This window comes from Engystomops pustulosus, chromosome 2 (genome assembly GCF_040894005.1).
Source record: "Engystomops pustulosus chromosome 2, aEngPut4.maternal, whole genome shotgun sequence".
Taxonomy (NCBI): Eukaryota; Metazoa; Chordata; class Amphibia; order Anura; family Leptodactylidae; genus Engystomops; species Engystomops pustulosus.
The window spans coordinates 34,425,827-34,453,586 of NC_092412.1; the positions used below are offsets into that span (position 1 = coordinate 34,425,827).

General features: G+C 41.0%; 1 protein-coding gene across 7 annotated transcripts in view; it reads left to right on the forward strand.

The window, feature by feature from the left end:
* Positions 1 to 27,760, forward strand: part of GRIA4 (glutamate ionotropic receptor AMPA type subunit 4) — a 238,241-nt gene that overhangs the window by 150,564 nt on the left and 59,917 nt on the right. For all 7 annotated transcript variants that reach the window (XR_011853022.1, XM_072134211.1, XM_072134212.1 and 4 more), the window contains exons 6-9: positions 4,291 to 4,449; positions 8,075 to 8,242; positions 9,204 to 9,308; positions 26,723 to 26,833. Coding sequence is in view for 6 of the 7 variants with exons in the window: in XM_072134211.1 (XP_071990312.1) it covers positions 4,291 to 4,449; positions 8,075 to 8,242; positions 9,204 to 9,308; positions 26,723 to 26,833 (543 nt within the window). In the remaining variant the exon portion in view is untranslated. The remainder of the gene's footprint in view (positions 1 to 4,290; positions 4,450 to 8,074; positions 8,243 to 9,203; positions 9,309 to 26,722; positions 26,834 to 27,760) is intronic.

Sequence of the window (27,760 nt, forward strand, 5' to 3'; positions counted from 1 at the left end):
TATATATATATATATATATATATATATATATGTATACACAGTATATATACAATATATACACAGTATATACACACATATTCACAGTATATATACAATATATACACATATACACAGTATATATACAATATATACACATATACACAGTATATATACAATATATACACATATACACAGTATATACACAGTATATATACAATATATACACATATACACAGTATATATACAATATATACACATATACACAGTATATATACAATATATACACATATACACAGTATATATACAATATATACACAGTATATACACACATATACACAGTATATATACAATACATACACATATACACACATATACACAGTATATATGCAATATATACACATATACACAGTATATACACATATACACAGTATATATGCAATATATACACATATACACAGTATATACACATATACACAGTATATATGCAATATATACACATATACACAGTATATATACACATATACACAGTATATATACACATATACACAGTATATATACAATATATACACATATACACACAATGTATACACATATACACACATATTCACAGTATATATGCAATATATACACATATACACAGTATATACACACATATACACAGTATATATACAATATATACACATATACACAGTATATACACAGTATATACACACATATACACAGTATATATACAATATATACACATATATACACAGTATATATACAATATATACACATATACACACATATACACAGTATATATGCAATATATACACATATACACAGTATATATACAATATATACACATATACACACATATTCACAGTATATACACATATACACAGTATATATACAATATATACACATATACACAGTATATATACAATATATACACATATACACACTGTATATACATATGTACACAGTATATGCATATAAATACATATATACATACAGATAAATACATCTGTATATACTTACCTTTTAGGAAGTTTGGGGGCTGTATGGGTGTTCAGGCAGGTGTTCAGGTGGGTGTCCAGATGCATTCAGACGGCGGGGGGGGGGGGCGCGAGCGGGGGAAGGGGGGGGCGCGACCGGGGGGGGGGGTGAGCGGGGGAAGGGGGGCCGAGCGGGGGAGGGGGGGGGCAGAGAATCAACTGTGCCGCCCTGCAGGCTGATGAGCGGGCAGGTCAGGGAGATGAGGGGGGCGGGTCAGAGAGGTGGCTGGGGGGCGGGTCAAGGATATGAGCAGGCAGGGATCCCGGAAAGAGGCGGGCGGGCTCAGGAGACGTGTAGATGCACAGAGAGGAAGGGACCCGGGGGCACGATCCGGCACTGCAGCCCCGGACCACTTACCCCAGGCCGTGGCAAAGCACTGCAGGGAGCGTGCATCCCCGGGCCCCTGAACCTCACGGGCCCCGTAGCAACCGCTACGGCTGCTACGGCGGTAGTTACGCCACTGCTGGAGGCATACATAATTTGTAGATGACTGAGCCAGAAGGGGCTTCTGTGACATAGCCAGGAGCCCCTGAGGCTCATTAGCATAATTTAGAAAGATGTTTTTCTAAAAATCTAAGCTATAAGAAACAAAAAGAAGATTGGATCCTGCTTCTGGAGGTTCATGTCAATATGTACATGGTTGGTTTAGAATCACTGCATCCATGTGTTAGATTTCCTTTAAAGGAAACCTACCATTTGATTTGATGCACTATGAAGCATGCATACCTTGAGACTGCTGTAGTTACACTGATGCAGGATCATATCTTGGTTAATCCCTGAGCGGAGTGGTTTTGCTGATAAAACAGAGATAACATTATGATAATGAAGCTTTCTCCCTTCTGTGTCTCCATCACTGCTTGTCTAGTAAGTGACCACAGGAGAGAATGATGCAATCTGGCTTGTGCCTGGAGGCAGAATAATCAGTTGCTGCACCATCCCCCAGCTGCTGTTTATGAGTGATCCCGCTCAGGTTGATTAGTGCTTGACTAACCTCCATTTTTAATTTCAAGCCTGTCCCAGCTTTCCCAAGATCCTGAATGGTATAATTGTTTCTGCATCAGTGTAGCTACAGCATTCTCAAGGTATGTTTGGTTCATAATGCATCAAATCAAATGGTAGGTTTCCTTTAAGTCACTGCCTCCCTCAAAATCAACACACTCATTTTCTGCTGTTGTGTTCCTTTAATCACTTTTAATCTATATAGCATAACAAATTTGTAATCGTATCTGCTTTTAAATATTCTACCATAGCCATGATACTACTTCGCAAAGGGTTAAAAACCTGAACATGTATAAAATACAATAGAGCTGCAACACTTTTCCCAATATCTCTGCTTGACTCAAAGCTGTTTCAGTTCACAGAATCAGTATCTGGTCCATAATGAAGGATTGGGGATAGATCTGAAGCAGAAGGTTGAGATTTGCTGAGATTTTGAGGCCATCGAGCTGCATCGGAACTGAGCCTCAGGATTGACTCACTTTTTGGTGTAGATCTCATTCACTATAATATAAACTTTCCTCTCTTTTTTCAGCAGAATCATATGTATTTATATATGTGGATCATTTGAAACTTGATGGTTATGTTAAAAAAAAAAGTAAATTAGATTTTGTTTTGAATACAGGTAGAGTGCGTCTATTCGTCATTTGTAGAATCTAACAATTTAAGGGAACCAAATCAATTTTCTGATTGACTTTGGACTCATTTTGTATGGACAATAATATAGGAGGTCTCAGAGATTGGTTAAATTGTCCACTGATTTCAATGGACTTATGATGTGGTTTCCATTATCATCAGTTTGCACCACTTACTTCTGTTATTATTGTTTTAGTGAAAATTGTAAACTATTGAGAAAAATTTGAGAAAATTTACGAGCTAAGATAGGACTTTTTATTTGAGAAAAAGGGTGTTTTAGAAAACTAGAGAGGCTGTATACGAGTTTCCGGGACAATTATGCAAACATTGGTCTGAACCGAAAAAAAAAATTCAGACCCAAATCAAATTTCGAATCCTGAATGCTGCATTTATGTTTAGTTATAAATTATTCATATATAAATATAAAGTGTATAAAAAAGCAAAGTGGAAGTAAAATGTCTGTAATCAACATACACGGGAGATTCTGTTGGGGGTAAAAATTTTTGCAGGACTATTTAAAATTTTCAACCTAATTGAATGAAGTAACAGGCCGACCTGCTTCATTCATTTAGTTATCCCCTGCCACCCCTGTTCCAGGCCCTCAAGCTGTACATAAGGAATCCATAGGGTATGAGGGGAGCTTATATAAAATAACCATAAGGAGGCTGTTTGGGATGATAAACTATGGAATATTTTAGGGAACAGCAGACTGTTATAGTATCTGAATTTTTAATGCCACCACAAGAGTTCACTGCAAAGGGGCCCACTGAGGCTCTGCCGCCCAGGGGCCTACTGAAACCTGGAGCCGACTGTGGCTATGGCCCTTGCTAATATGAAGTATAGCTGGAAACTGAAGAGGTCCCCAAATGGGAGAGAGAGAGGTTCAGTGTAGATCCAAATTTTCTTTATTTTTTAAACTTTTTTTATTTTTTTTGTTTAAGACCATGAATTTTACTTCTTGTACTATTAATTTAAATGGAACCTGTCACCTCCGGCCAGCTAAAATAAACCCCGGACAGTGCATTAGAGAACACTGTAAAGTCATCTTAATGCTTCTAATCTAGTTTATCAACTTCTATTCCTCTTGTCGGATCCAGTCAAGCTTCCCTGCCTCTTTCCGGCTGCTCTGGTTCGGACCCATGTCCCTCCGCACTGCCCCAGCTTTACGTCACTATACAGGCAGTCCCCGGGTTACATACAAGATAGGGTCTGGAGGTTTGTTCTTAAGTTGAATTTGTATGTAAGTCGAAACTGTATATTTTATAATGGAAGTTCTAGACAATTTTTTTTCTTTTGCCCCAGTGACAATTGGAGTTTCAAAACTTTTGGTGTAATTGGACCAAGAATTATCAATAAAGCTTCATTACAGGCATCTTACAGCTGATCATTGCAGTCTGGGACTATAGTAACATCCAGAGAGCTTCACCAGAGGTCACAGTGGGCAGAGGGGTCCGTCTGTAACTATGGGTTGTCTGTAAGTCGGGTGTCCTTAAGTAGGGGACCGCCTGTACTTTAGTTGCGGTCCATTAACCATCTCTTCTATGAGCTTTGTATGCCTTTCTATAGGGCAGTGTGTCATTACAAGCAGAAAAATATACTGAATATACAGTAACCACATATATTTTCTTTGTCTCTCTTCAGGGAATCAAGGATATTTCGCTGGACAGGTTTATGCACGGTGGGGCCAATGTGACGGGGTTCCAGCTGGTGGACTTTAACACTCCAATAGTAACAGAATTAATGCAGAGGTGGAAGACGTTGGATCAACGGGAATACCCAGGATCAGAAACTCCACCAAAGGTAGAGAATGTAGAAAATCAAAATTTCTTAAAGGGGTCGTCCACTTGTGTTAGTGAAAGGTGGCATATTAGCAAATATGCATATGTATATGGTATTTTAGAGGGTCACACTTGTCTCACATGGAGTGAGGGGACAATAATTATTGCCGTACTCTCCTGATACATTTGATATGTTTTTAGTATTTTTATCATGTGATTCAGATAAAGGCATTTTTTGGTTACACATTTATTCCCGAAGAGTTTATTGCCTTGCCAATACACATTACTCTGGTCATATATAATATCATGATGTGTGGCAGCGGTTTGCTATTGTAGAAATTTCCTCTCCCGCAGTCATTCTATTGACCTTCCTGCCCATGGGTCACATGACAATGCAAGAACGGGAGCTTGAAGCAGCCAGAGCTAGGAGTCTGCTGCTGGAACATAGGGATCAAATGAGTTAAGGGAATTCACAGCCACTTTAACCATCCACGTTCAGGGCAAATATTCTCCTCCTACAATCAGATATACAGCTGTAACCAGAAGTTTATATTCACCATGTAAAAAGACACATATGATGTTTTTCTCTATTTCAGAAAAATCTGAATAAATCTTTCCTATTTTAGGATTACCAATATTATATATATATTCCAAATGCCAAAATAATTAGAGGCATTTTTTTATGACTTTTAGCAAAGTCAAAAGTTTACATACACTAAGATTACTTTGTGTTTAATCACTTCAAACACCAGGATGTACTGTTACATCCTGGTGCTGCGGAGGGTGTAGGGAGAGAGTGAGCTCTCTCCATACACAGCAGGTGTCTGCTGTATAATACAGCTGACCCCTGCCTGTTACTCCACGGTCAGTGCTGGCACCAATTGTGGAAGTAAACCAGTTAAGTGCCCCAGTAGTACCCGACCACGTCACCTAATATTGCTGCTAATGGCCCCCACTATCTTGGAGGGTAGCGATGGGTTGGCATGGCAGAATAAAGTCTCATAGAGACTTGGAGGGTTGCCATGCATAATGATCTCCAAAAGCCTGCAAATGGCAGGCTATTAGAGATCATCAGTAAAATTGCTATATACTGCAATAAACTAGTATTGCAGTATATAGTATGAGCAATCAGACCCTGCAGGATTAAAGTACCCTAGAGGGTCTGAAATAACCCAGCAGATAACAAGTACTCACACGTCTCTCCAAACGTAAAAATAAAAAAAATATTGGTCTTGGAATGAGGGTAGTTAAAAAATGAGTCCTGTAAGGACTAAGTCCTGTAAGGGTTAAACAATTTGGGGCAGTCCACATGATGGTATTATGTCTTTAGAAGTTTCTGATTTATACCTGTTTTTTTTGGCAAAATCTGAGTTAGTTAGACAACCCTGTGGATTTATTTGAATTCACAAATGAAGTATACAGTATGACAGTATAGAGAAATCAGCAAAGATATCGGAAATTGTGGAGTTGCATCCTTGGGTGCAATTTCCATAAACATAAAGGTATTTGTTCTTCTGTATAAAAAAATATAGAAAAGTACAAACAAGATGGGAATGTCCAGCCCTCGTAGAGCCGCTTATGTGTACCAGAGATGAATGTGCTTTGGTCTGAAATGTGCATATCAACCTAAAAACAAAAGCAAAAAACCTTGTGAAGATGCTGGCCGAAGCTGGTGGAACAGTACTGTATTTACATTGGCTGATAGACCGCTCTGCCAGGAAGAACCCAGTGCCCCAAAAGAAACAATAAAAAGAGATATGTCCCAATATTCTGATGAAACTAAAATTTAACTGTTTGGCGATACTGACCCTCATTATGTTTGGAGTTAAAAGGGAGAAGCTTGCAATGCATGGTGGTAGGAGCATCATGTTGTGGATTGACTGGTGCACTTCATCAAATAGATGCCTCACGAGGAAAGAACATTATGTGGCAATACTGAAGCAACATCTCAAGACATCAGCCAGGAAGATAAACTTGGGCACAAATGGGTCTTCCAAATGGACAGCATACTCCCAAACTGGTTACAAAGTGTATATATTATGGAGTGGCCATCACAAAGCCCTGATCTCAATCCTATAGAAAATTTATGGGCGAAATTGAATAGGCGGGTGTGAGCAAGGTGGCTATGAACATGGCTCAGCTATACCAGTTCTGTTAGGAGGAATAGGCCCAAATTCCTATTCTGGCATTTGGTAAATATAAATAATTTGGGTAATCCAAATTGCCATAAAACGGGAAAATATTATTCTGGTTTCATGTCAGAAAAACATCATATGTGTCTTTTTATAGCGTATGGAAACTTCTGGGTTCAACTGTGCATTTAGTTCACCACAAAATCAATGTACAAGTAAATTTACAAGTAAAAGTTTTTGGCCACAATTTTCTTTTTAGAACTGGCAATGGACATTTAAGTAGGAGTGTAGAACTGGCCCATCCTAGCCCATCAAACATTGCACTGGGCTTTAGAGTCTATAAAGTTTTTTTGAAATATCCCTTTTAGACTCACTTGACCTCGGTTGACACAATTAGTACAGGGCTCCTTATTTTTTTCATCCCTTCACATTTTAACCGGTCCCAGTGCTACTTACAATCCCCCATTTGCCAGTTCCCAGGGTCTTGAATCAGGAGGTCATGAATTGCACTTGACCCAGACATTGATTATTTATTAGAAATCCTTCACAAGTGCTTCATGACCAGGAATATGTTAGTCGGGAGCCACATTTCACACTCTGGTATTATCACCTCATTCATTGTTGACCCGGTTGAAATATTCTGTTACAGTGTTGACCTCGGAGCTGTGCGAGCAGCTCAATGTATTTTATCGCGTTACAGAGAGAAATTGGTAAAATTACAGCGTACAGCTCCAAGGTTCACCAGAGCCGAGTCCAGTTCATCATGTCCTTTATTACACGGAGAAATACAATCTGCTATTTTGACCTCTTTTTCTGGATCATTCTGAGAAAACACATCTTAAGATGCCATTTTTAGAGGAGTGGGGGTTCGAAAAAATGTTTTCATTGGCCGATGCTGTGTATGGATTAAAAAATGTCGAAATGGGGACAATGAATCAGAGGCGTTTCTTGCTGGACATAAATTTATATCAGGCGTCTCAACTATAACGTAACAGTTACTACTTTAGTCTTCTCCGATGGGGAACAGACACTTTGTAGGATTCTTACGGGACCTGGGCCTTAGTACAATAGCACCCTGTGTAGACCCTTACACCCTAAAGCAGTGGTGGCGAACCTATGGCACTGGTGCCAGAGATGGCACTCGGAGACCTCTCTGTGGGCACTCGGGCTGTCTCCCAGGCACAGAGTTTGCCTGACATGACACCTTCCTGCAGTCTCAGGCAGTCCAAGTAGTGACCCATCCTGTGCTGCTTGGTCCTGTCTGAAGAGTGAGGAGGTGTGGACAGGGTCGGATTGGAGCTCAAAGATTCTGGTAGCAATAAGTTTGTTACTGCCTAATTTGCCGTGTTGGCACTTTGGGAAAAGCTTGTGTGTGTTTTAGGTCTCATTTTGGGCACTCGATCTCTAAAAGGTTCGCCATCACTGCCCTAAAGTAATTCCCTGTAATGTATGTTTTGTCCCAAATACTGTGTAATAGGAGTCTAAGTAAAGCTGTGTTACCTTTCACTCTTGCAGTACACCTCGGCTCTGACGTACGATGGCGTTCTGGTCATGGCCGAAGCTTTCCGTAACTTACGACGACAAAAAGTTGACCTTTCCAGAAGAGGAAATGCCGGTGATTGCCTTGCCAATCCAGCTGCTCCCTGGGGCCAAGGAATTGATATGGAGAGAACTTTAAAACAGGTAACAATAGGATCGGGTCAGAAGATGATTCATAAACTCTAAAATCGATTCTAAACAGCTGATCCAGCTGTGTTATAGTAGAAACACCCATATTTACCTCACAAACTGGACCATTCCCAACACTTCAAGGACTAAAGACAAGGAGTTAAATTAAAAATTAATAGATCATACTTTTGATACATATTTGTGGATCCATTGCTAAGTAACACAATCATTTGATCCTTTAAGGGTTTTTAACAAGCCAATGAAATCATTACATTTTTTACGTAATGTAAATACATAGGAGAAATACGGACAATTGATCCATAAGATGCGGTCTGCAAAATGGCACATGATCAGTTGCACTACACACTAAGAGCTCCCCTAGAGTACTACACCATAATAACGTGAATATCCATGGTGAAATTATGTGGTTTAGAATACAGATGTGCCCACTTATCTTAGCTAAAAACCGCTTCAAGGGAATCTCACTAAGCCCCAAAACAGTCTGACAATTTTCTTCCTCTTCTGTAGAGATCACTTTTCAGCAGGATTATAATGACAAGTACCATTTCTATGTAGGATCAATCATTTGCAAAAGTTGATGTCACAACACTCTTCCCTTCTAGTAGTCTGTTACTTTACGATGTTCATTCGACTGTCGGAAAGCAAGTTTCTAAATGCTGTTAATTAGAGACAAGATGGTCATCACTATAATCATTTACAAAATCAAGTAAAATTATGTACAATATATGTATATCAGCATTACTCTTAAATTTCATGATGCTATAAATTCTTTTTGTTATCAATAGGTTAAGTTTTACACCATAGAATACGATACAACATAGAAGATGTAATATAGATAGTAGATCAATGTCCAATGTTATAAGACACCTTCTTTGTGCATTTTAAGACTTATTTTTTTTTACAATTATATTAAATTTAGATAAATTTATAAATCTTCATATCTATGTTTTTTAAGGTTCGGATACAGGGCCTAACTGGCAACGTACAATTTGATCACTATGGTCGGAGAGTGAACTACACAATGGATGTTTTGGAGCTGAAGAGTACAGGCCTCAGGAAGGTACCGGCATCATCTTTTACGTAGTACATTTTCTTTGTTTAACCTTTTCAACAGTGACTTATATGAATGTACAGACGACCCCTGACTTAAGACAACCAATAGCCCCTAGTTACAGACAGACCTCTCTGTCCACTGTAACCTCTAGTGAAGCTCTCTGAATGCTTGATTTTAGTCCCAGCCTGCGATGAACTGATGTAAGGTGTCTGTAATGAAGGTTTATTGATAACCCTTGTTCCCATTAAAGCAAAAATTTAGAATGTCCAATTGTCACTGGGACAATAATTTTTTTTTTCTGTAGCTACAATTATATAATGCACCTTACATAGAAATTTAACTTAAGAACACACCTCAAGAAACTATCTTGTACGTAACCTGGGGACTGTCTGTATGTGTTATATGGGCCATGTGCTGCTACTTTACTGTACAACAGTGTCAGACTGGCCCACCAGAGTAGCAGATGATCCTCCGGTGGGCCCCAGCTATCATATAATACTGGACCCCATTGATAACCTAATTGCATGGTCTATTTCCTTGGTGATGGTGAGAATTTTTTTATCTTGTGGGTCCAAGAAACCCCAGTCCAACACATTGGGGAACATTTACTTACCCGGTCCATTCGCGTTCCAGCGGTGGCTTCTCGGATGAGCGTTCAGGTCTTCCGGCGATTCATGAAGGTCCTGCGCCCGATGTCCACCAGGTGTCGCTGCTGCACCGAGGTCCGCCGAGTTGCGTCGGAGTTCACTGATCTCTTCCTGGTGCATGTGAGTATGGCCCGTGCTACCAATTTTTTGTTTTCAAAATGCGGCGGTTTTTCCGAATCCGATCGGTTTTCTTTTGGCCACGCCCCCGATTTCCGTCGCGTTCATGCCAACGCCGATGCGCCACAATCCGATCGCGTGCGCCAAAAACCCGGGGCAATTCATGGAAAATCGGCGCAAATCGGAAATATTTGTGTAACACGTCGGGAAAATGCGAATCGGGCCCTTAGTAAATGACCCCCATTGTGGCATGTTTTGGCATATGATACCAAGTTTCCAAAAGCTGCACCCTCTGCCATTACCTTTACCTGTGAACTTCACTCAACTTTTTCAGGCTTTTCCTGTCTTTGACCTATGCTAGTGCTGAACATACCCAGAGCCACAATGTTCAGCTTGAAGTTTGGCGTTCAGGCTCACTTGCCCGCCAGTAACACAAGTGATATAGATCACATGTGTTATCGCTTTAAATGTCGTCGTCATCATTGTATCTGATCCTCTTAAAAATGATGCATTTAACACCAGCAGTTGGTGCCAGCTACGATCGCAGGTGTAAACGATGGGGGTGAGCGTTTGGGTTAGTGCGCCCAAACCTCAAATGAACTTTCACGTTTAGATTTGGCCAAATTTGGTAACCCTGAATTGGTCTGCTCATTCCTAATGCTTATAGAAGTATCTACCATACATAGAGCTAAACTGCCATTATAAAGGCATCCACCTTGCACAGAAGAGAGCCACTGAATGAATTGCTATCTAATTATATATATATATATATATATATATATATATATATATATATATATATATATATGTATATATATATATATATATTGTGGGGGTCGACAATAACAAAGCTCTCTTGGACAGCAGGATTAAAGTTAAAAACTGTGCATTTATTCCAGAAAAAACCAGTATCAAACAAAGCATCAAACAAAATCCTTGCCTGTCCGGCTCTAACTATACACTTGGCGACCCAAGTTGTTCAGTAACCCTGTGTCACTTACGTGTGGCTCTCACACAGTCCAACTTCTGTGTCTCCAGGTAGAGAGCAACTTCTGACTGCTCCACACCGTTCTTTAACCCGTTAAGGACACAGGGTTTTTTCGCTCATTTCTCGCTCTCCACCTTCAAAAATCCATAACTTTTTCATTTTTACGTGTACAGACCTGTGTGAGGGCTTATTTTGTGCAAAACAAATTTTACTTTCACGTAATGTTATTTATTTTAACATGCCGTGTACTGCGAAGCTGAAAAAAAATTCCAAATGTGGAAAAATTGAAAAAAAACGCACTGCGTCACGTTCTTGTGGGCTCAGTTTTTACGACTTTGACTGTGCGCTCCAAATAACACCTCAGCTTTATTCTTTGGTTCGGTGCGATCGCGGTGATACCAAATTCATACAGGTTTTATTGTGTTTTAATACTTTTTCAAAAATTAAATGAATGTGTACAAAAGAGAAATTTTTTTTTTGCCATCTTCTGACGCTAATGACTTTTTCATACTTTGGTGCACGGAGATGTGTGAGGTGCCATTTTTTTGCGAAATGTGCCGACGTTTGCATTGGTACCATTTTGAAGTCTGTGCGACATTTTGATAATTTTTTATGTGATGTAAAAAGGTGTTAAAGTCGCATTTCGGACATTTGGGCGCCATTTCCCGTCTCGGAGGTCACCGCCGGCCGTAACCGTTTTTATATTTTGATAGATCGGGCATTTTGGGACGCGGCGATACCTAATGTGTCTGTGATTTTTACTGTTTATTATGTTTTATATCAGTTCTAGCGAAAGGTGGGTGATTTGAATTTTTAATATTTTATTAATTTTTTTTATTTTTTAAACTTTTTTTTTTCACTATATCTTAGACCATCTAGGGTACATTAACCCTAGATAGTCAGATCGTTCCTACCATATACTGCAATACTTCTGGCATTTTTGCAGCTCATTCATTACAATGAGCCACTGGCTCATTGTAACGAATCTTCAGAAGCCATTAAGCCTCGGGTCAAACGAAGACCTGAGGCTACCATGGCAACCGATCGCCGCCCCCCAATGACGTTCGGGGGCGCGGCGATCGGAAGCAAGCGCTGACCGCGGTTATTAGCGGTGGGGGTTTGCTGCAATATGCAACAACCCCCACCTTTGTATGAAGAGGCTCAGCCCGTGAGCCCTCTTCATACATTCCCTATACCTGGTATAGAGCGTTAAGGGGTTAAGGGATTGCACACCTGGTGCATGGTTACACCCATTAGAATCTGGAAGCTTTGGTCTGGAGCAGTGATCACACTTCTGTCTCCACTCCAGCAATTATATTCCTGTACCAGGTCTTCCAAGAGACCAACCCATGGAAAACAGCTTCCAGTTTGACCCAATTCACATTCTGGTTGCTGTAAAACACATGAACACTCATTTTCTCTCCAATTCAATAGTGACTTTGTATAAATTACTGATGGGCATGTGTTAAAACTGCATGGGAGGCATGAGTCTTCAGTTTCACCCCCTCTGAGACCATCCCTTTAACAGAAGATTCACGAAACAAACAACTTTGAGTCCAGGAACACAGTGATGGGTAGAAAAATGTCACTTCGTTTATTATCCAAGGGGTAAAAACATGTTTAGGAACAAACAGCTAGCGTCACAGACCTTTAAAGTGAGATACCCATTGGTATCTCACTGGTTAACTCTAGAGACTATTCAGATTTACCCAGAATCTGTAAGAATTCAGCTCCAGTTTAAATGCACTTGTTACAGGCCTGCGAGCAGTTGTTGTTGTATTGAATCCTCATCACGGAATCAATGGAGGAAGGACATGGGAGGGGAGATGGAGCATTGGACTCGCACTGCATGTGAATGTGTCACCATCAATACTTTCATGTGCATTGACAGTTGTGGGGGAGAGTGCAGCGAGTGATGGGGAAGTTGTATTGACGCGCTCCGTTCTGGAATGGGGGGCTGGGCATGACTACAGCATCTATCAGCCTAGACCATCGATGGCGAACCTTTTAGAGACCGAGTGCCCAAACTACAATCAAGACCCACTTATTTATCGCAAAGTGCCAACACAGAAATTTTATTCGTGATTTATACTCCCTGCTCTGTCACAGCTTTCATTGATACCATCACCCTGAGGACACCAATAAAGCAGAAAATAGAAGAAATTTGGATGATCATTGTAGTTTCCCTCCAAGGTCTTATAAACAGGAAGAATTGTCAGGCCGGAGCTACAATGATAATCCAGATCTGTCCACACCTTCCCACTCCTCCAGTAGTCCCAGGTAGAGCTGTCACTTTAAAATAGCTCTGTGCACAGCAAGTCCTGGGCTGTCTGGGACTGCAGGAAGATACCTGGAGTCATCTCTGGTGATGGCCTGAGTGCCCACAGAATGGGCTCTGAGTGCCACCTCTGGCACCAGTGCCATAGGTTCGCCACCACTGGCCTAGACCATGGCACGTGGCATTTAGGAAACATTTTAGGTATAATTATCGTAAAGCATCTCATTCTGTAGTTCAGTGGAGAAAAACATTGGTCCATTTCTTGATGTTCAAAAAAACACATTGGGGCAGATTTACTTAGCCGGTCCATTCGCGAGGTGCGCCGCGGTGCGCCGTAGTCCACGATCCATTGCTGGGTGAAGGTAAGTGCATTTAAAAAAAATGCGGTGGTTTTTCTGAACCGTCGGGTTTTCGTTTGGCCATGCCCCTCGATTTCCGTCGCGTGCATGCCGGCGCCGATGCGCCACAATCCGATCGCGTGCGCCAAAATCCTGGGGCAATTCAGGAAAAATCGACGCAAATCGGAAATATTCGGGTAACACGTCAGGAAAACACAAATCGGGCCCTTAGTAAATGACCCCCAATATTTTCCAACTATAAATGCATTGTCTACTTAAGCTGCATTTACACGAATGTATGCCTGCCGGACCGGCACACGTCCGGCACTTCAGCACTATCTTTTCCTCGTGTACGGAGCGGTACGGTGCCCCACGTGTGTAGCAACATATCATTCCGTGCAGCCATTGCCTTCTATGGGGGACATATGTACATACAAGCTTGCGGCCATACATACGTCCCCCATACAGTCATGTGAATGCTGCCTTAAAGGGACACAGTCACCAAGTTTTACACAATTAAACTTCCGACCCCCCCCCCCCAGTATAGTATAAAATGTCCTTTCTAGAATTCTCTCTTTTATCAGAGAACTCACCTGTTTACCTTTAAAAAAAATACTCCTCCAAAGTTATGTGACAACAAGAAGAGACATAACAGGAGGTACAGGGAGTTAAAGAAATAGTTGTAAATGTGAACTGCAGGTAAAAATCCAGTTCCCCTATATTTCTTCAACTTCCTGAATCTCTGGTTCAGTATCTGACAGAACCACAATCAGATGAAGTTCTTATCTTTAATATGATACCAAAAGCATGTTTGAAGATGCTTTAGTAGTAAATATAGTAGTATATCTAAATATATCTGAAGTGACACTCCCCGTGCAGCCTCTAAATTTGACACACCTCCAGCAAAATAGGACTCTTCTCTGTTCATTTGCATATGGCATATCATACCCTACCATTAGAGGGCTGGGGTAAAATCTGGTGACCCTTCCCTTATGAAGGAATGTGCTGACATTTTATAACCAGTGGGAGCAGCCCCAGCAATCCTAACAATGAAGGGGAAGCAGTTGCTTTTCATGTCTCATTGAAAGATCAATGTTACATTTATTTATTCTAAGGATGGAACTGAACTTAAGGAGATTCTTCCCTTTAGATGATAAGTCGGCACAGATGGCTCGACCTGTAAAGAAGCATATACCTATGGGAGTTGTAAAAAAACAACTATTATTCTGTATGTAAATTAGCACCTTGTACCTGGGGCCACCCAACTCCTCCCATTGGCTGCTAGCCCCGCCTCTTTCTTCTGTACAGCTGATCTGCCTCCTGCTCTGCCCCTCCTGCTCTGCTTCCCACATCCCCAGACTCTCCACAGATTCTCCCCAGTTTCACTGGCTGGCTTCTCCAAACCTACTGAACATGATATTGTGAATTAAATATTATTAAAAGCTAAAAAGTCCGACTGCATATGATTTCAAAACATTTTCAGATGTCCAGCACTTTGGAAAAAAATTAAATTTTGTTAAAAAATTACATTTTACATTTGTTAAGCTGATTACGGCTCTGAAAATAGATTATTGAATACAAATGGGGAGATTTATCGGAAGTGTCTGAGAGCAAAACTGCTCTAGCTGCTACCATTTAGAGCACAGCTTCCATTCTAGCTGCGACCAATCAGAGATCAGCTCTCATTTTCCTACAGTAGTTTATAAAACTAAAGCTGAGCTCTGATTGGTTGTTATGAGTGACTAGAACTGTTCTGCTCTCAGACGCTTCTGATAAATCTCCCCCTTTGTTTTTATCCATATTTAGGGTAGATGGTAACTAATATACAATGCACATAGGCATCGCAACCTGACCTACTATCTCCCTAAGCCACACCCCCAACTACTTCCTGGCCACGCCCCAAATCATTACCATATAATAATAATAATAATTATTGTCTCAATAATAATAATATTAAATAAATTCATGCCGGGCTGGGATTTGAACCTAGTAGATTCACAGTCCATGTGCCATAGAGCCATGTGTCTGGGGCAGCCCTGGGAGGTGTAGACACCATATATGGACAGATGGTGATGTCTCCTTGATGACGTGGTCCCTGCTCTCCGCTAACCCGACACATCTCTCAAAAGTATTCCCTGCCCGATGTCTGTAGAAGTAATTCACTACTGCAAGTTCTGGCTTTGAAAGTATATACTACGCGGGACCTGGAGGAAATATCCGGGACAATCTCCTAGCTGCCTGTAACAGAGGTGAAAAACCAGGACTGTCCCTCCAAATCCGGTACAGTTGGGAGCTATGACTTTGTTGTCTTACCTGACATAAAGCCAGTTATAGCTGTAGTTGGAGGGACGTGCCCTGCTCGGAAGGGTCCAGTGGCTACTCCCCATTCCTCCTCACCAGGGAATATCTACCCCATGTATATATTTGATCACATGAAATCACAGCATTCCTCCATGGACTTATACTCCTCCCCATCCTCCATGGACTTCTATTACTCCACATACTCGGCGGAAACATGTTGTGATTTCATGTGATCAGATACATACATGGGGTAAATTTTGCAAATGTTAATAAAGGACCTTAGATGACATCATCATGGTCACATGACATGAAGCGCTGTCCCACTCCGACTCCAGCTATATACAGGTAATATAACAAAGCTAAATTTATGGGGATCTGAGGGAAACAATTTCTAGCCAAAAGAAGGGGGTCATTTAGTCAATAGGGTTTTATAAGAACCTATCACTAGCTGTATATGTGCAAATGTGGTCACAAGTTCCCTTTAAGCATTTCTGTCTCTTTAGGGAAGATAAGCTGCTACCAGAGGTGTATGACTGAATGTTTTGACCTTCATCATATATTAGAGCATATATTTTTGAGTCTATCTTCTTGAAGGTTCAATACATCCTAAATCAATTTTTGATATTTGCCCGTTCGGTATCGTATTTTGAACACAAATGAGGATACTGAAGAGTTGGACACTAGCGGTAAAATATGGCACTATTTGTAATTTGTGCAAAAAACTGCGCCTTGTGCCAGATGTTTCATATGTTTTGGACATTTTTACTACATTTTACTACATTTTTGCTTACAAGGAAAGTTCCAAGTTGCAACGTCAAACGCCACAATGAACTAAACCTCATCCAACAAATGCGAGTAAACAGTCTTAGATGTTACCAGATGTATAGTCCAGCATTTTGGGTCTGTATAACTTTTACACCGTAGAAGTAAATTTGCCCCAGTATGTTACTATTTGAATAAAACATTACTACTTCCATTACTTCATGCTAGACACTGTATACTTATGATTCAAGAACAGAAGACCATAGTTGTATGGTGCCACAGTAGTCTTCTGTAATATTCAGAGTAATAAAATATCAGGCATAACGTACATGAGGAGTTGTATACCAACAATCCAAGAAGTCACTGGGTGACAATTGCAAATCTGCGTATAACTTTAAGGATTCATAACTTTAAGGATTCTACTATCCTTTATGTTGTTCTGATTTTTTGTTGTTTATGATATTAAAATTCTATCATCCATAGGGCTAATGCTTGAGTACGGCATGAGACAAGCGTGCTACTGCACAGGCGCAGCCTCTCACCGCTCTTGTGTATCAGACTTGTTGTGGATCAGACTCTCATCCTACTCATAATTTTAAATATCTTATCGATAACTAGATCTATATGCATCTATCATATAACTAATATACTGTATAAAGCTGAGTGGTTGTTTGTGTGTGTGTGTATGTCCGCTATAGGAATCTGCACCATTGCATTACACTGTTACACCAGGGAAAGTGAGAGACAAAGAGACAGGCAGGGAGAGTGAGAGACAGGCAGGGAGATTGAGTGAGAGACAGACAGGGAGAGCGAGAGACAGGCAGGGGGGTGATGGACAGGCAAGGGGAGTGGGAGACAGAGACATGAAGGAAGAATGAAAGCCAGAGAGACAAGCAGGGGGAGTAAGAAACAGGCAGGGAGAGTGAGAGACAGGCAGGGGGGTTGAGAGATAGGCAGGGGGAGTGAGAGACAGAGAGACAGGCAGGGAGAGTGAGAAACAGGCACGGAAAGTGAGTGAGAGACAGACAGGGTGAGTGAGAGACAGGCAAGGGGAGTGAGAGACAGAGACAGGAAGGAAGAATGAAAGCCAGAGAGACAGGCAGGGGGAGTAAGAGACAGGCAGGGAGAGTGAGAGACAGGCAGGGGGGTGAGAGATAGGCAGGGGGAGTGAGAGACAGAGAGACAGGCAGGAAGAGTGAGTGACAGAGAGACAGGCAGGGGGAGTAAGAGACAGGCAGTGAGCGTGAGAGACTGAGAGACAGGCAGGAAAAGTGAGTGAAGACAAACAAACAGGGAGAGTGAGTGTGAGACAGGCAGGGAGAGTGAGAGACAGAGAGACAGGCAGGGGGAGTAAGAGACAGACAGGGAGAGTGAGAGACAGAGAGACAGGCAGGGGCAGTGAGTGAGAGACAGGCAGGGAGAGATAGATATAACATATTTCTTTGTTAACTGATTCTACAGCTAAGAGCAGTTATTTACTAACCCGGTGAAAGTCTAAGGCAGCACTGTGTGACCAATGAGGTTGGGTGCAGGTCTGTGGGTTTCAGGCATAAACCTTTTTAATTTAAATATAGGAAAAAGAGGCAGCACCCCCAGATTTCAGAGAAAATTCAGGTGAAAAAAGTTATTTCAAGATGGCATATATAGTGTATATATATATATTTATATCGGAAGGGCAATGCATCATGGAACACGTAGTTAATACAGGTACTGTCAGCAGACCTGACAGTGATTGCTATGGTCAAGGTAACTTCTCAAGGATATTCCATATGTTTCTAACTTTTTCCTGCTGCTTGGAGAAAGCAGTATTCACAAAAACATATGTGCTCCCTCCTTAGTCGTCTTAGACATCTGCACATTGAATTACATAATGCATAATTCAGCAGCTCAAAATGTGACCAAGAATATCTCGTTAACGGTGCCAGGAGGAAATACACCTTTGTCTTGGACGTCTTCATTTAAACATCCCCTTATGGAAATGGAGCTGTAGGACAAGATTGTGCCGAGGGCTATGTTTTATGTATTTCAATCGTCTCTTCTTTCTTCTGGGGATTATCGGCTTCCAGCAGTAAAATATCACACAGAATCTTACCATGACCTTGGTCATTTGACATTTCCAGGTCGTTTTGTATAGTAAGCAGAGCTTGTGTGCGTCCACTGAGGGCAGGCTGTAAGAGGAATAAATAGTATTCACAAATGGAAAAGTTTAAATTTAGCCAATTGGAACGTAATACTGCTACAAACCCTTTTTTTTTCTACATTTTAAGTGCCACTAGTAGAGATGTACAATTTCGCTTTGCAGGCATTTTAATTTTTGGGAAAATATCCTATTGCAAAATTACCTGGGTCTACTGTATGTAACTAAATAGACTAATACATTTTCCCAGATGGGACAAGGAAAACCATACCTCTTGTAAGGCAGCTCCCTTACCATCAAGCATGACTTTCAGGAAGCCTAATGACAGGATGTAGGATTAAAGCCAAGCCAGTGTATCTATTCCAGAAGGAACAGATTCACAACTGTAGACAGAACTGTTTCAATGTCTTTGCATCTTGTCAGTACACTAAAAGGTGGCCTTAAAGGGGTTTTCCCATTAAAGGAAATTCTCAAATTTAAATCCCCTAGTGATGATAACACAAAAAAGATAATGTTTAACCCTTTACTTCACAATTTTACTCAGTCTTGTTGCTGTCTTAGCTGCTATCACTCCCTAGGCTGGTCAGTGCAAAAATACAGACACATTGAGGCTCATTTACTAAGGGTTGCTCACTTTTGTCTTACTCTACTGGGATTTTCTGGGATTACACGGCTTGCACGGATATTTAAGAAGTGTCTGCGCTAGGATTTTGGTGCATGCAACCCTTTTTTGGTGCAGATTTAACTTTCAAATTGTGTCACAAGTCCAAGCACCTAGTTGCACCACTAAAAAGATGGTGATCTGTGTCGGAACTCAATGTGCCCCATTATGATCCATCTAGTTCTGTGAGCTGACAATGTGGTAAGATATCAGGGTATAGGTTTATATACAATTTCATCTGGCTTCTGAACATTGTACTAGTATCTAACACATAGAAAGAGAGATGAGACAGATCAGAGATGATGAGATCAATGACATGCATATTACACACAATGACAAGGCTCTCCTACATCTCTGCTATTCCACAACACACTAGATCTGCTGTGCTTCCCCATATAAAAAAAAACCTATCTGTCTGAAGCTTGTAGTTCTCCTCATGCTGTTGCCAGCAAGATGTCAGTGTCTGTGTATTAGTGTGAGCTCCATCCTGAACTCCTGGGGGCGGGGCTAGAGTGCAGGGAGCAGAGAGACGGAAATCTCAGTTCCAGGCCGTCACACAGGAATCCAAGATGGCCACCCCACGACATCAAGTCGGAAGTTATAGGGTCATTTCTAGGGGAAACTGAAATTACAGTGGGACTTATAGAGACAGGTTGGAATTATATCTGTGAAATACTGTATTTTTGTTAATAACTGTGAGTTAGAGAATGTGTTATTTTTTTATCCTGAGTACATATAAGAAACTTGTCTTCATATAAATACCCCTTTAATTGGCAAAGCTCCCATTAGGTGACCTCTTACTTCCCGACACTTGATAGACAAGATTATATGGCAGTTCTATGGCTCTGGTTAAAACAAAATATTTAGAGCTTACAAAAACTTAGATTATCCTTCAATTGTATGGTATCTGTATTGTGATCTGTAGAACCGGGGTCTTTGCAGCTTTCTAGGTGACATGTTCTGATGTCTTTATATAATGTCAGGCTTCTTCTACATTCCATTTTTCAAATATATTCAACATTTCTTTATATCCAATTTGGTTTCCCGGAATGAATCTGTGCTTTTCCAGAGAGACCACGGGCCCCGGGGGAGATGCTGCTTCTGCTGATTGCAGTAAGGACAAATTAGGTCAAATGTCAGAATACTGATGACTTGTGTGTGAACAGGAGCTGAACTGTTGTTATGAAGACACAGCATAGAATCTGTCACAGAGGTCTCTGATGGCTTGTAATCTGTAGCAGTTCTCCAGGTGTCCCATTCACAATGCACCATGCACCATACCCGCTCCGTAATATATGTACCGTAATTACTCATGGTATATTCAATAATTAAATTGAATTATGAGCAGCTTCCCAACTCCTGTAAAAATACGGGTTGCAAATGACTATATGGCTTTATCATAGAATAGCATCAATTAAAGTATTAAATAATTGATAGGTCTTATTGAAGGGGTCCTCATTCAAATTGTATAATAAAAAATATTTTTATAAAGTAAATAAAATAAAAGATGCTTGTTATTAATTCTTAAACAATTCTTTTAAAGGCGTTGTACAAAGTTCGATTGTTTGGCACGATTAACAGGTGGGGTCTGGGAAGGGACCTGCACCAATCATACAAACAGGGGTCCAGTTATCACTAATTGAATGAAATGACAAGTTATCATAGTATCACAATGGAGCACACTTACTTACAAAAACGTCCAGTTCCCTAAAAGTGCATTTTCCGTGTATTATGCTTGGTGTGACCAGAACGTGCGCCAGAAATCATTAATGTCCCCGCACAGGTCTGAAAGAGTTCACCATCTTTTTTGTGTTGCATCTGTAACATAGGTCAACACAATGTAAAAGTTAAATATGGCGCCTGGTCCGAAACAGACTCTACGACGGCACGCCCCCTAATTTCAGTCGCATTCAAGACAGCACAGCTGTGCCACAAAAGCACCGTGTGCGCCAAAATCCCAGCACAGACTTTTCTTAAATACCTGTACAAGCCGTTTTAGCCTAGAATAACGTGCACAGGCCAACAAAAGTACGGCGCAAAGCCCTTAGTAAATCTGCCCCATTATATAAGGTTGGAAAAAACTAACGTCCATCAAGTCAAACTTATAACCAATAACCTGGGATATTTTTACCCCCAAGAAATGCATTCAGGCCTCTCTTGAACATGTACAAAGTATCTGCCATAACAACCTCCTGCGGCAGAGACATCCATAGTCTCACTGCTCTTACAGTAAAAAATCCCCGTCTATGGTGATGGTAGAACTGCCTCTCCTAAAGCTGTAGAGGATGCACCCTGTCTATGGTCATTGTAGACCCGCTTCTCCTTCTGGTGTACAGGATGCCCCCTGTCTATGGGGATGGTAGAACCTCCTCTCCTCTAGGTGTAGAGGATGTCCCCTGTCTATGGTGATGGTAGAACCTCCTCTCCTCTAGTTGTAGAGGATGCCCCCTGTCTATGGTGATGGTAGAACCTCCTCTCCTCTAGGTGTAGAGGATGTCCCCTGTCTATGGTGATGGTAGAACCACCTCTCCTCTAGGTGTAGAGGATGCCCCCTGTCTATGGTGATGGTAAAACTGACTTTCCTCTAGAAGAGGAGAATGCCTCCTGTCTATCTCAATGGTAGAACCACCTCTCATCTAGTTGTAGAGGATGCCCCCTATCTATTGTGATGGTAGATTTGTCCCCCCCCTAGGTGTAGAGGATGCCCCCTGTCTATGGTGATGGTAGAACTGCTTCTCCTCTAGGTATTGAGGATGCCTCTTGTCTATCACAATGGTAGAACCACTTCTCCTCTAGTTTTAGAGGATGCCCCCTGTCTATGGTGATGGTAGTGTTGCCTCTCCTCTAGGTGTAGAGGATTACCCCTGTCTATGGTGATGGTAGAACCACCTCTACTCTAGGCATAGAAGATATTCCATGTGAAGTCTGACCAGTGATTTGTATAATGGCAAAACTATGTCCCTATCATGAGAATCTATCCTTTTCTTCCTACGTCCCATCATTTTATGTTCTTAATTAGTAGCTGCCTGAAAATTAAGTTTACTATCCATGAATAACCCCAAGTCTTTTTCTACTGAAGTTTTACCAAGTAATTGACTGTTTAGAAGATAATTTTTTCCACTATTCAAGTGCATAACCTTACATGTATCTACATTAAACCTTATCAGTCATTTCTCTGCCCATTCATCTAGCTTCCACAAATCCATCTGTAGTATTTTACTATCCTACTTTGGATTAATTACTTTACAGAGTTTAGTGTCATCTGCAAATATTGAAACTCTGCTGTGTAAACCCTCTCTGATATCATTAATAAAAATATTTAAAACAAGGAGCCACAATACTGCCCCTGTGGCACTCCACTAGTAAGTTAACCTAATCTGACAATGTGTCATTAATGATGACCCTCTTTTATCTATCACTAAGCCAAATTCTAACCCAAATACATTGATTTTCCCCTAGTCCCAGCAGTCTCATTTTATGTACCAACCTTTTATGCAGCAGTTTATCAAATGCCTTTGAAAAGTCCAGATACACAACATCTGCAACCTCCCCCAGGTCCAGTCTAGAACTTACCTTCTCATAGAAGCTGATCCGATTAGTCTGACAGGACCGATCCCTCATGAACCCATGCTGATGCTGGTTTATAAGGTCATGTACAGTGAGATACTCCAGGATAGCATCTCTAAAAAAAACCATCAGATATTTTCCCCTCAACTAAAGTTAAACTCACAGGTCTGTAGTTTCCAGAATCACTTTTTGATTGGCACAATTGGCACAACATATGCGATGCGCCAGTCCTGTTGAACAGAACCTGTCCTTAATGAATCTTTAAATATTAAAAATACCAGTTTATATATAAGTTGAGCTTTGGAAAGGCTGTGGAAGTGATGGGAGTCAGAACGGGCAGTATTGGTTTGGATGCACTGTCCTAGCATTAACTTTTCCAATACTAATACCTAACGATTCCACACAAAAAAGTACAAAATCGTAATGAAACCTTCATGTGAATAAAGCCTCAATCCATATTCCCCAGCCTCATGTTTAACATCAGATACTTTTTTATTAAGAAGAGAAAAGGCTCTGACAGCTCAACCGCTCCTCCTAGAAGCTTCTGCTCAGACCTAAACTAATAACTTCACCCCGATCGCTTCTCTAGTTCTCATCATTCAGGGTACCATGACAGGAAATCCATTTGAGAGGAGGATGATGGGAATTAAGTGTAGACTATACATCTAGATGTCAAGTAAATGGCTTTGGGTGGAGCTGCTTAATAAAGGAAAATTATGAGGGATTAGGTTTTGCTAGTCTGGATGAAAAAAAATGTAGATGTCTCAAATTGGGCCTCAGCCTTTTCTGTTATACAGTAAAAAGTATTGCCTGGACAAAAGAAGTGGACAGTTTCACCAATTCATTTGGGTCTTAATGCCTTGGGTGACCACTGACCTCTCAAAAAACTGACACTTGTCACCATTGAGGCTTTTTCTATTTATCTAAATAATAAAGTTTAAAGGGCATCTATCACCAGGATGAACGACTGTATGCAAATGAGCCAGAGTTTTCTGGTGGTAGCAGTCCTTTTAGGGGGTTGTCGAATCAATATTAATGGTATATCCCCAGGACTGGCTATCAATAGCTAAAGAGTAAAGGGGGTGGGCACCTGGACCAACTGAACAACCTATAAAACTGTACATACTGTAAGTACAAAGAAGGAAGCTAGAAGTGACAAAACAATGGAACTTTGGAAGCTGTAGTGACAGGTCCTGGCCACTACAGACAACATAGAGCCATCTTCTCTTGTCTGCATTCTCTGTATTCATAAGGGGACAAACAGCTAATCGGTGTTAGGTGCTCATCGAAAGTTGGCAGCCTGTCATAAGTATAGACTATCAATATCCTGGACAAATCCTTTAAGTAGAGCAGGGGTCTCAAACTCGCGGCCCGCGGGCCAACTCGCGGGCCCGCGGGACAATATTTTGCGGCCCCCACCTGGTCGCGCTGCATGGAGAGGGCTCACGGGCTGAGCCCTCTCCATAGCCGGTAAGTCTTTTCTGCATATTGCAGCACAGGCTCACCGGTAACACCCGCGATCGGTGCTAGCACCGATCGCGGGTGCTTTCACAGCGATGGCTGCCGACAAAGCTGCCGGCAGCCTCAAAAAGATAGCGGCGCATGGGCGCCGCCATCTTACCTGGGATCGCCGCTCCCCGTGACGTCATCGGGGGGCGGAGATCCATCTCCATGGTAGCCTCAGGTCTTCCGAAGACCCGAGGCTATTTCGTTTTAACCCCTGATAGCACATTGTAATGAATGAGGAGGAAAATCTCCATATACTGCCATACTGTAGTATGGCAGTATATGATAGGATCGATCAGACAACCTAGGGTTAAAGTACCCTAGGGAGTCTGAAAAATAGTATAAATAAAAATAAAAAAAAGTTTTTAAAAAAAAAATAATAATAAAAAAACCTAAAATTTCAAATCACCCCCCTTTCCCTAGAACTGACATAAATATAAATAAACAGTAAAAATCATAAACATATCAGGTATCGACGCGTCCGAAAATTCCTGATCTATCAAAATATGATGACGGTTTTTCAGTGCGTTTAACCCCGTTACGGAAAATAGCGCCCAAATTCGAAAATGGCACTTTTTTGCCATTTTGAAAAATATAAAAAAATCTATAAAAAGTGATCAAAAGGTTGTACAGTCCTAAAAATGATATCATTGAACATATTATCAAATTTCGCAAAAAATGACAGCACCCACAGCTCCGTACACCAAAGTATGAAAGTTATTAGCGCCAGAATTTGGCAAAATAAAAAAAAATATTTTTGTACAGTAGGTTTTAATTTTTGTAAATGTATGAAAACATTATAAAACCTATACAAATTTGGTATCCCCTTAATCGTACCGACCCAAAAAATAAAGTAGACATGTCATTTGGGGCGCTCAGTGAAAGACGTAATATCCAAGCCCACAAGAAAATGGCGCAAATGCATTTTCATTGCATTTGGAATTTTTTTCCCGCTTCCGAGTACATGGCATGGAATATTTAATACCATCACTATGAAGTGCAATTTGTTACGCAGAAAACAATCCATCACACAGCTCTTTACGTGTAAAAATAAAAAAGTTATAGTTTTTTGAAGGTGGGGAGTGAAAAATGGACATGAAAAAACAGGAAAGGGCCCGTAACCGGTTAATCCCCTTCCCTCCGGTACTTGAAGAAGATGAAGTCACCGCTCTGAACGCACTTGGTGCAGGTCAGAGCGGCGACTTCATCTTCTTCGATGGGAGGGACACGGGGAGGCAAGTACCGGGTGGGGGGGGGGGGGGATGGAGTGTCCCTGACTGGGCTCAGTGCGGTAGGAGCTTGGGACCCCTCGGTACACAGGACGCGTTCATAGAGAAAACACGTCTCCCAGCTTGGGGCTTTCCTTGCACTGGGAGACGCCGTGACATTTGAATCTGAATAATGATATTTTGTAAGCGCATTTTGTGTGGAAAACTTGATGCGGCCCAGCCTTACCCAGAATCTACCTCCAGCGGCCCCCAGGTAAATTGAGTTTGAGACCCCTGAAGTAGAGCATATAGTAGAGGTCATCCTTTAAAAAATGCTTAAATCGATGTCTTTGTTATATTTTACCTATTCGATTCTTGGTTAATTTCATGATATTATATAACACTAGAGATTTACACCTTTTTACATCTCTTACAATATCCAAACATGCTTACAAATACTGTTCATACTTACACAGCAAAATATTTAATGATAATGATAAAATTTTCCCAGCTGGGGCTCTAGGGCCCATATCTACTAATAGGCTCTTGCCTCTTAGTAAATATGGGCACAAACTCCACAGGTTCAGACCTAATACCAAGTCTGATTTGGTGGAGTCTTCTGCGATAGTCTCCACCGGTTTTCTCCACCGGTGTTCATGCCCCTGATTGTCCCCCACCCTGACACTCCCAATTGGCCAACAGATGGAAGTCCTTGCATCATATTTCTGTTTAATTGAAGGATTTCACTGTGCAAGTTGTGCAGTCCATAAAATTGGGCCAACATAAAAGCCCATTTCATCCGGCGTTATTGAAAGAAAGTAGAAATTTAGTTTTTTAATACCTGTACAAGCCCTTTAAGTGATTGCATTTGTGTGTTTTATACATTTTTTGCAATTGTTGTTTTTTACAGATTGGATACTGGAATGATATGGATAAGTTGGTTTTGCTCCAACATGAACCGTCTTTTAAAAATGATTCCTCAGCAATTGAAAACAGGACAGTTGTTGTGACCACAATTCTGGTAAGTTTCCTTCTTTTTTATTTTTAGATCATCTTTGATATTTAGATTATCCTCACGTGGCCAAGATCTAAAAGTATACTGTCTTTAAGATTCACTTGCAATTTATAAAGCATTAGTGTAGCCTAAAGCCGGAGTGTGTCCCAGTTTTCTTCAGACATCCTTGGGTTCTGCCCCTGGATCTGCTGAGTGGAACTTTTTTGTTCTGAGCGCTCAGACTTCAGTCACCATGAATTTGCATAATTAGTGGAAATTGATTCAAATATGTTTTTCATGGCAAATTACCACCCATAAAATTGATGCGTGAGTTCTTTCTAGACCACATGAAATATTTCCCTTTTTTTTTTGCTATTCGTTTGCTATTACTTTTATTTTGCTGTCTTTTCCAATTTTTTGTATCAAGAGCTATAGGAAAAAGGAGGGGACAGTTTTTGGCAAATATATAACAGGGTTTAGGCTTTGGGATTAAACAACTAATATTGTAATATTTTATATATATAATATAAATAGTTTTTAATATTTTTTTTCATAATTTAAAGGGTTTTTTTTTTACAAAAACTTGGCTTTGAAACATTTAGTAGGCAAGTTAGTGTGTTAAGGTTTAAGAGGTTGTCTTAGATTTTAAAAAAATGTAGTAGAAGACTTGGGGGGGCTATAAAATCATTAACCGAATACACTCGCTTCCTCTGGTGCTCCTGTTTAGCGGCAGCTCTGCCTGTCACTGCCGGGCATGTGTTTGTTCCCAGAGGCCAGCAGTGCCGTCCCGACCACTGCCTGAAATTCATGGTGTAAAAGTTGCCCGGCTTTGGATGGGATGGCAACGTTGACCCAGCAGTGACAGGCGGCACGTCTGAACCGAAGATCAGAGAAAGGGGAGTAAAAGTAGTTTATTGTATTTATATAGCCCCTCGAAGGCAAGTAACATTATTT